Source organism: Ananas comosus, linkage group 1 (assembly GCF_001540865.1).
Source record: "Ananas comosus cultivar F153 linkage group 1, ASM154086v1, whole genome shotgun sequence".
Taxonomy (NCBI): domain Eukaryota; kingdom Viridiplantae; phylum Streptophyta; class Magnoliopsida; order Poales; family Bromeliaceae; genus Ananas; species Ananas comosus.
Window position 1 is genome coordinate 16,036,137 of NC_033621.1, and position 10,286 is coordinate 16,046,422.

Genomic DNA, 10,286 nt, shown 5'->3' on the forward strand with positions numbered 1-10,286 from the left:
TCAAATGAACTCTTAACTGATAGAGGACATTCATGATAACTTTTTACATATTGGAGGATATTCGTAATAATATCAATTTTAGAAGGATATTGATAAAATTATTTGTCCCTAAAAGGGCAACTATGAAATTATTCCAAACAAAAGAAAAAAAAATTATGCATCCAAATAAGCCCGAAAGATCTAATAGAAAACAATTCTGGAGTAATTTTAGCACTCTCATTTCACATGCATGATAGAGATCTAGTGAACAACGGAATGTGTATTGACAAAAGATGTACACAGGTAGAACAGAGATAGAAGACAGAAATTTGCGGCACTAAACAACAAATGCGGAATTTGATCCCAAAAGCCTCTTGGAATGAAGAGGCTTAGGAATGGCATTGCTCAAATACAGTATGAGTCAAAATTAACTCATAAAATAACTTTCAAGCAACATGATACAAAAGTACATAGTCAAAACCGAAAATGAGGAAACAGACCCATCTTTCTTCAAGATTCAGCTCACTCCTAGTTAGTATATGCTGTACAGAAATCAACCTCAGGATCTAAAATCTAAAAACATGAACAAAACCCTTCAATGCCCACACGCACAAGGATTTCCTCTCCGAATAACTCTAGGAGAGATGCACTGCATGCCCTTTTCCACACATCATATGAAAGATGACCATTATAATTGGCCGTGATAACTAGCCTACACCATTATATTTATCATCCCAAGAATGTTTGCATCCTTATATTTAGCAACCTGTCAAGACATACACTCATAACAGGAGAGGTAGCCAATTTACTTCTTGACCAAAATATGCTTTTGCTCCATTATAGGCCAACCCACTTAACCCATCTAAATGCTTGCCCAACTTTAAAAGGCAACTCATAGTCCCTTGATACAGCTGGTTCTCTTCTTGCCACCTCTGCTTCCGACCATAGATATACGCCGCGCTCTTGCCGGCTACCAGGAACAGTATTATCAAGTATGACCGCTATGAGAAATGCAATCACCATGTTGAACGATAGCAATGTGTTGAGAACATAATTAAGCTGAGAAAAAAAAGAAAGAAAAATGAATAGGGACACGTATAACAAAAGGGAAAACTCCAATTCATCCCTCCTACCACATAATGCATTTTCACTTACCACTTGTGGTTTAAAAGTGCCACTTTGCTACCCTATGGTTTTAAGTGAGAGATCAAAATGCTATAATTTACAAACCATAGGGTAAAACTTCGATTTGAATTTTTAGTTGTCCTATGGTTTATAAAACATACAACTTTACCATCCTATTTAATGGCGTGTCCTTACAGTAAAATAAAGACAAGCATAGGGTAGCAGAGTGAAACTTTTCAAACCATAAGTGAAAATGCACCACAAAGGGGGCTAATTGAAGTTTAACCATAAAATAACTAAAAATCTATATATGACAAATCAAAGTGGCCAGCATGTCCATGTTATGTAGCATGAGCTGTAATGAATTAACCATTCTGACTGGGAAAAGTAAGCAATCGTCGTTACATTATACAATCGTTGGTAATTTTTCCTGCTAAAGATAGCTAATGGTTCACTATGAAGCTGTCTTATCCAATGATCAACCTGGTAAACAGTCCCCAACCTTAACAGGTATTGCAAGGTCTCATCCAGGATAACATTAAAGTGTCATGAAATTAGCGTCGGTCATGCCTATCAAACTTTTCAGATAATCAGCAGAGTAACCCAGAAGATAACCCCAATAATTGCTCATTATGTAATGTCTATACCCACGGCCAAACTTGAAGGACCTCATCTAAACATTTCGATCTATTCTCATTATTTACTATTTGCAGAGGTTTGAAATCACAGAATTTTAGTCAAACAAAGCTGTTCGAGACAACCCCAAGGACCTCATCTAAACATATAGATCGAGTCTCATTATTTACTATTTGCAGTGATTGTGAAATCGCAGAATTTTGATCAAACCAAGCTGTTGAGCATGGAAACATGCAATAACAGTTGTATTGCATGATTATATATGAGCAAACTCATGAGCACAAATTATTGAGTGGTTCAAAGTTCAAACTAAACTAGGGCAAATTATTATGTGTTTATCAAACATATGAGAGTATGTGCATGAGAACCTATCTGAAAATTTATAAAGAAATAGTTATGCGACTTGTTATCGCTCATCCAAAATTTAGAAAAGATAGTGCAAAATGTGGTTGTAGCTGAGAAGTGGAAACGCTAGCAAGTAGAAAATTTGTTTAACCCAGAGCTCGTTGATGAAAATGTCAGGAACATACCCCACCATATCCAGTACGCAAAGGTCCATGAGACGCAACAACATATGGTTGGAAGTAACTTGGAACTGATGGATTTGCGTTGGGGCTGAGCCCATATTGCTGAAAATACGAAGGCACGGACAAGGAGAAAAATAAAGCCAACCCAACTATGATACTGTTTCTGGAGCTTCCGGTCACACTGTAACGAAGGTTGGATAAGCCAAGAGCAGTAAGCATGGCCCACATAAAGCAAAGGAGTGCAGCAATCATGACATCAGGAATTGAAGCAATAAAGCCGCCGACTTTACCTGCACACATATGAGAGACAACAAATTCTGGTAAGAACAACAACACTAAGAAGAATTCTTGCATGCAGATGATAAGACTATTTTTTAAAACTTTTTGCAGGCTTCTTGCACGAACTGGTTATACATGCGCTTATATGCCAACCATAGCATCGTAAACTGTGGCTTACCAACAAAAGAAAGAAGTATCATAACAACAGCGCCAAATTCAACAGCTCTGCGGCTACCCATTTTGGTTACAGCAATGGTGTGCACATTCTCTGTAAGTGTAGTCGACCCAAGTCCAGTTCCCCAGAGGCCAGCCAAAACACTAGAAATACCTTCCATACCAATTCCCCTGCTGACAACTCCAGGCGTAGGTGGTCTTGATGCTACAAACAAGGATGATGCATGGTATGAACCAACCTTAAGCAGAAACCCAAAAAGAATTTATTAGGAAAGTGCAAATAGGAAGCCCCAACAAACAACAAGAATAGTTTCAATCCTTTTCGCAGGAAAAACAATACAGTAAGCATTTATGAATTGAACTTCAATTTTTCAGGAAGGTCACATTAGGGTCTGAAAATGGCTTCAGGGAGAGAAGTATTAAATTTATTCTATTTAATTATGCTATAATAGACCACTGGTCAATGTTTTATTCACTGCATTGTCGTGACTAGTCCATTCAATCAATCTTTTCTCTTTAACTAAGGTTATTTATTCAATTATTTTGATTTTACACATTGTATTGAATAATTAGATGCCCTTATTAACTAGTTTTGAAGTTTTACAAATAACAACTACACTACGTATATCAAATTTACCTAGTTGTCGTAGAATTAAGAGCGTTAGAAAATTTTCACTAGACACCGTGTTCCCACTGAACCAATACAGCTAATACAGCCGCCGACACCACTCTTTTATCCCTTCCTTACTTTACCTTCCCCCACCCTCTCACTTTTCCTCACTTTACCTTCCTAGCCATATGCGGCAGCAAGGGTCTGATAGCAGCACCATGTAGTAGTAATAATGATGATGGTGATACTGAGGGCAGTAGAGCAGAAGATGGAGAGTCAGTAATAGTGAGAAGATAAGAGAGAAAAATAGTGGCAGTTGATGAGCAATTGTTGGTAATTGTGGCAGCAAAATGGTGGTATTCAATGCCAGTATTAGTGATGGTAGAGATTATGGTAGATCGGTGGTTACAGTGATTGAAGAGGAAGGAGATTGAACAAGAAAGAGGTGACTATCATTTTGACTAATTATATTTATATACAAATACTCCTTTCGTCTAACAATATCTTAATAGATGCGACCTATTTTGAAATTCTATAACAAGTAGAATAGTACTAAAAGTTCACTGCAAGGAAATATTTAAAATCTATCAGTAATTTCATGTAAAACTTTTCTTTTCTTTTTCTTTTAGGAAACAAAAACCATCCACTTGGATTGAGGTTTCTGGACCTACAGCCGTTTCATGAAGAAAGAGGAGTCTCCCAAACATAGCACTGTACTAACACCCAGACGTTTATAGACACCTTTACAGCCAAGCAACCAAAATTGCACATAGGATTTCATGCAACATTTATATCTGCGAGTCGATACAAGGAACATTTTATTAATTGTTTCATATTAAGAATTTAGAGAGAAGGTTTTCAAAAAACTTGGACTGAAAAATGGTTTTAGTGCAGGAAGAGCATCTAAGAGGACTAATGTTTCTGATGTTTGTCAGTATCACAAGTAGCATGATAAACAACAACGAAATAGATATACAAAATGAACAGTGGAACTTACAGAGTCAATTATTGCAATAACCGATACAGCACACATCACAAGGGCCATTTTCCAATTAAAGACAGGTGTGCCCCACTGCAGAGGATATGGGAACCTGAACCAGGGTGAAGATTTTAACGCATGAGAGGTATCAACACGGCAGTGTTTCATTCTTGGTACGTGCTTCCTGCAGTAAGGCGATACACTGTTTGAGGCAGGCACATTCATGTCACAACCTCTATAGTTGTATACTCCAGTTTCTGTGAGAAGAAAAGCAATAGCCCATGTGATACCCAGGGCAAGAGGAACCTGAAGGTCACAAAAAGGGCAGCTAGTAATCCTGATTCACCAATGGTTTTCAGATTACACTTTGTAACAGAGTTTCAATAACCAATAAATAAATGTGGATAATAAAAAAAGGCATCTAAAACCTCACCGCATAGATTAAAAATATTCGATAACCAAATAACTTTATCTTTCGAAGATACTGCAACAAGAAATAAAGGCAGCTTAGTCAACCGGAAGAAAAAAAAAAATAGCAGCAAATACAATTTTTCAAAATTAAATTGCATAATCTACAATGATAAGGACGCGACACGAGAATACTCACAAGTGAAAAGACAATGACCAGAAATATTTGTAAAAGACCGATCTCCAAACAGGTTCCTACTTTAGTAAAACCATAACTGAAAAAGGAAAGCCCAATAGCTGCAATAGTTGGAGACACAACAACTGGATTTATCAACCTGAGACAAGAAAAGAAAAGAGGTGAGCGAAAAAGAATTGAGTCAGAATGCTATAAATGTGCAAATGCAAGGTAGAATGTAGCTTAGGAGCATGTTGCATAGAAGTTCAAACATTACAAGTATGGCACTATTTACAAGAAAATAGTATAGATTAATTTCAGATGTATGTTAATGACATAAAGTCAAGGATTAAAGTCCCGTGGCACGGAGTCGTGCCGGAAACTTGCCAGCACGGTAAGGCGCGGTGCGTGCCGGCTGATGCATGCCGGTCACAAAAAATATATGTGTGCCGACACGTAATGGCATGAAATATATATTTTCTTTAGCAACAAATTATATCAATTATTTATTATGTGTTTTTATCAAATCTTTTGAACTTTATTGAGAAAATTACTTACTAATTTCAAGAATAGAAGGTTTTGAATTGTGCCAATGGCACGGGGGCTGTATCGTGCCGATATCTTGCTGGCACGATATGCCACGGTGGATATAGCCCATGCCAATGGACACTTTAATCCTTGTGTAAAGTCATCAATTATGTTATAAATGTAAGAAAATTTTTTAATATAATTTAATATTTATATTATATTATATATGTACCATTTGATGTGTATGAGGCAAGAAAGTGTGGTTCTTCGGATGAGTGCAGGTTCTTCATATTACTGCGGTTCAAATATAAAGGTCCAAGTGACTAGTTAACCGCCAATTGAAATTTGAATTGACATAAGTAGTCATTGTGGTCATTATTCATATGAATTAAACCTTGCATCCTTTTGAGTTGGACACGGTCATAACCATCTTGTGGCAAATTGAGTTGCAACGTTTCAGTTTTGAATAGTCACTTGGAATAAGCATATATGTTCACATTCTGATCCAGTCAATAAACAATAAGTCCTGAGCACTGAAACAGATAACAACAGTGTTGTATACAAATGCTCTCCAGTCTCTCATTATTCTCAGTTCCTAACGACTTAATAATTGTAGAGCGCTCTTGGTTTGACTTTGTGTGCGCAAATGCAGTCAGAGATCATGCTTCATTGTGCGCAAATGCAGTCAGAGATCATGCTTCATTGTTCCTAGGAGGCTATTTATTGACTCGGTGAGCAGATAGTGAAATAGGTATGAAATAGAAAGATGAAAAAGGCTTCAAGGCGTGTAACAATGCCACTTTCCTTAAGGCTTAATCCGTCCCCACCGTTCAATCAATTTGGTGTGCACAGGGTCAACGAACAACCTCCCAGGATACAATGAAGCATAAACCTCAACTGCATTTACACACACGAAGTCGAGCCTTTGAACACTCACTCGATTAAGTTGTCAAAAGAAATAGAATAAGAAAATAAGAATGGAATTATTATGAATGGAGACTAAAACTCTTCAACTGTTTCTATTTCTTTTCGTTTCTGCAACCAATGCTGTGGACTTATATAGACCACGAACGGGTGCTTCATGAAGTGACTATTCATGAACGGGTGTTTCATGAAGTGGCCCTTCAATTGTGACTTTTTATTTGATCATAACTACCAATTAGTTTTATGAGTCAAGTGCAATGAATGTAAGAATTAATTCCAGCGGACATATACTCGAAGAGACACATTATAAAGATGTGTCTTTTCATGTCATATCATTTCACTAAAAGTCACATCCTTTCACATTCACTCTAAGAGTCACATCCTTTGATTAGGGTTGCATCCACTCACTAAAGGTTGCATCCATTCACTATGGATCGCATCCATTCACTAAAAATTAAAGAACAAAATATATTATTTTAAAAATTTCCTTACAGTTCCCCACCAATTTTTAAAATACATCAAAATACAAAATAAAACAAAATCAAAAATCAAAAATCAAAAATCAAAAAATTCTAAACAACTTGACAAAATCGTATGCATAGGTGTAGGTGTATTAAAACTTGAACCTACACTTAGGGTGCGTTTGGTTCCACGTAAAATTGTGGAAAAAAAAATTTCGGTGGACAAAAAATTTTCGGTGGAAAAAATGTTTTACGTCGTTTATGTTTGGTTTGTAGGAAAAGAAAAGTAATTTTTCATGACTGTTGTTCGGTTGAAAGGAAAAAATTTATAAAAAGATATTTAATATATATTTTTTTATTATTATATATATTATTAATATATATATATATATTATTATAATAATTTTTATTTATAGATTAAATATATTTAAAATTACAATAAACATATTATATAGTATATAAGAGTTATATATTTAGATATTAATAAATATATTATATATTTTCGGTTGTTTGGTTGAAAGAACAAAAAAAAGGAAAAAAACAAATAGAAAATAATTATATATTCTTTTTATTATTATATACATTGTATATTATTAATATACAATAATTATTATACTATATATATTATTATTATAGGTTTTTTATAAATAAATAAATATAAAATATATTATACAATAAGTATATAATATATACATGATAGTATATTATATTTAGGGTTATTTGCATACCCCTGCAAACATAGTGAATTGCGGAAATATCCCTGCAAAACGGAAACTCCATAAGTTGTCCCTGCAAAAGTCCTAATTTATGCAGATATGTCCCTTTGATTAACATCTGTTAGAGAACTGTTTATTTTTTAACAGTTTTCATGTGAAATGACCATTTTGCCCTCACAAATATATCCCTCCAAAAGCATCTTCCCCTTCTCTTTCTCTTCCTCTTCCTCTTCGGGCCGCCGGAGCGGATGGCGGCGACGACGCGGGTTGAGCTCGCTGGCGACAAAGAAGAGGGAAGAGAAAGAATAAGAGGAAGAAAAAAAAGGAAGAGGAAGAAGGAGAGGAATAGGGAGAGGAAGAGGGAAGAGAAAGATGAAGAGGGAAAGGGTTCGCCGCCGCGCGCCGCCGCCGCATCTCCTCCCTTGCCGGCGACGAAGAAGAGGGAAGAGGAAGAGGAAGAGGAAAAGAATGAGGGAGAGGAAGAAGAAAAGGGAGATGGAGAGGGTTCGCCGCCGTCGTCGCATCTTTTCCCTCGCCGGCGATGAAGAAAAGGGAAGAGGAAGAGGCGATGAAGAAAAGCGAAGAGGAAAAGGGAGAGGAAGAAGAAGGGAGAAAATGGAAGAGGGAGAGGAAGGAGGAAAAGAAAGAGAGAGGGTTCGCCGTCGCCGCCGTCGTCGCTGCTGCCGCCGCCCTCGCCGGCGACGAAGAAGAGGGAAGAAGAAGAGGAGGAAGAAGAAGAAGGGTAGGATCGTAAATTTACGTTATAATTAACCATGGTTAAGTACTTTAACCGTGGTTAACGAAAATTTTCTAACAGTCCTTAACGGCAGGGACATATCTGCATAACTTTAGACTTTTGTAGGGATAACTTATGGAGTTTCCGTTTTGCAGGGATATTTCTGCAATTCACTATGTTTGTAGGGACGTGTATGCAAATAACCCTTATATTTAGTACTATAAAGCAAATCACTATATATTTATAAATCATATTTATAAGGGGCAATTGCTTATTTATAAATATAATATTATATAGTAATATATTTATATAAAAATAAAATAATATATATATATATAATATTATATATATTATATAGTAATATATTTATATAAAAATAAAATTATATATATATATGTATATATAGAGCTAGGCTCCTATGCTTTCGAAAGTACGAAGGCCTCCGTGCTTGTAAGTTGTTTTCGATGATGGGACGTTCGATTCGGCGATCGGTTCCGTTATACATGATCTACGCTATTAGAACTATNCACTATTCCACCTACTACCACCTACCACCATCATCTCAACCTTACATCTCTCCATTCAATAGCTAAAAATTCAAAAGCACTATCCTCTTTGTGCTTTTGAGAGTATTCTAGCTCAACTCTATATATATATAGAACTAGGCTCCTATGCTTTCGAAAGTACGGAGGCCTCCGTGCTTGTAAGTTGTTTTCGATGATGGGACGTTCGATTCGGCGATCGGTTCCGTTATACATGATCTACGCTATTAGAACTATCTAGAAACCAAATTTCATAATTTTTTGACTTAGTTTGCCTAGTGAACGAGTAGCCTCAAAATGAACGGCTGAAAATAAAAATCTCATAAAAACAGTGATAAATGACTCAAATTGCAAATCGGAAGTATTGTTCTTGCTATTGATGTTAAGTAGAATTTTCTATTAAATTTTCATGTAATTTGGATACTTCTATACCGTTGAACTTAAAAATGTGCCGCATCGGCCTTTAAAATAGTCATTTTTGGGACCTTTTGATCGCTTAGTAAATGATATCAAAAAATTATAAAATTTGATTTCTAGATAGTTCTAATAAGGTAAATTATACCTAAGGGAGCCGATCGTCGAATTGGATGTCCTATCATCGAAAATAATTTACAAGCACGGAGGCTCCGGTACTTTCCTAAGTATAGTAGACATACTCTCTCTCTCTCTCTCTCTCTCTCTCTCTCTCTCTATATATATATATATATATATATATATTAATTTGTAAAATATTATAAAATTTATTTATTTATAAATATATCAGTGCTCTCTTGAGCGGCCTCCACACACGCCGAAAGAGAAAGGACAACGAATAAAAAGAGGGTCAAATAATTAATGCTATTGCTTTACACCATGCATGTTGCAATTTAAAAAAGGAAAAGAGATTAGCAGTACTTTTGTCGCATCAAAACGCATCCACCTTCTACATATTATATTTTGTTGGCTTGGTTAAACTGTGTTATCATATAATTTGTTTACATTTTAATTAAATTATCAAATAGAATATTACGTACTATGATTCGAAAAAATCGAGAACCAAAATACCACGTATCTCATAATTCAAATAAAAAATTATAATTAATTAAAATTTGAGAATTAGAACGTCACACATCTTATAATTTGAGTTCGAAATTGCGATGAAATAAAGTTGGAATCTTCACCTTTTATTAAGATAAGGATTGGGAAGGGTAATATGATTTTCAGCGGGCCCAACACGGTGGAAAAACCGGGGAAAAGCACCAATAAGATCAAACCCAAAACAAGAACTATAACAACTCTACTCACACCCTCTAGCAGATGTAAATAGGGGACAAGAGCAAAAAAACAAAAATAACAGGGGAAAGATCAAGAAGGACGGCTCAGTGACAAATCAGGGAACATCAAGCCAAGTCTTTCGTCTTCAGCTTTTATTAAGATAAGGATTCGAATGGCTAATATGATTTTCAGCGGGCCCAACACGGTGGAAAAACAACGGACTTTGTGAGTGG

General features: G+C 35.8%; 1 protein-coding gene across 1 annotated transcript in view; it reads right to left on the reverse strand.

Moving 5' to 3' along the window:
- Positions 297-10,286, reverse strand: part of LOC109713636 (nucleobase-ascorbate transporter 12) — a 52,708-nt gene continuing 42,718 nt past the window's right edge. Inside the window, exons 5-10 of the mRNA XM_020237800.1 lie at positions 4,917-5,052; positions 4,743-4,793; positions 4,328-4,615; positions 2,725-2,959; positions 2,271-2,557; positions 297-1,038 (exon numbers count right to left, since the gene is read on the reverse strand). Of these exons, the coding sequence (XP_020093389.1) occupies positions 817-1,038; positions 2,271-2,557; positions 2,725-2,959; positions 4,328-4,615; positions 4,743-4,793; positions 4,917-5,052 (1,219 nt within the window). The 3' untranslated portion in view covers positions 297-816. The remainder of the gene's footprint in view (positions 1,039-2,270; positions 2,558-2,724; positions 2,960-4,327; positions 4,616-4,742; positions 4,794-4,916; positions 5,053-10,286) is intronic.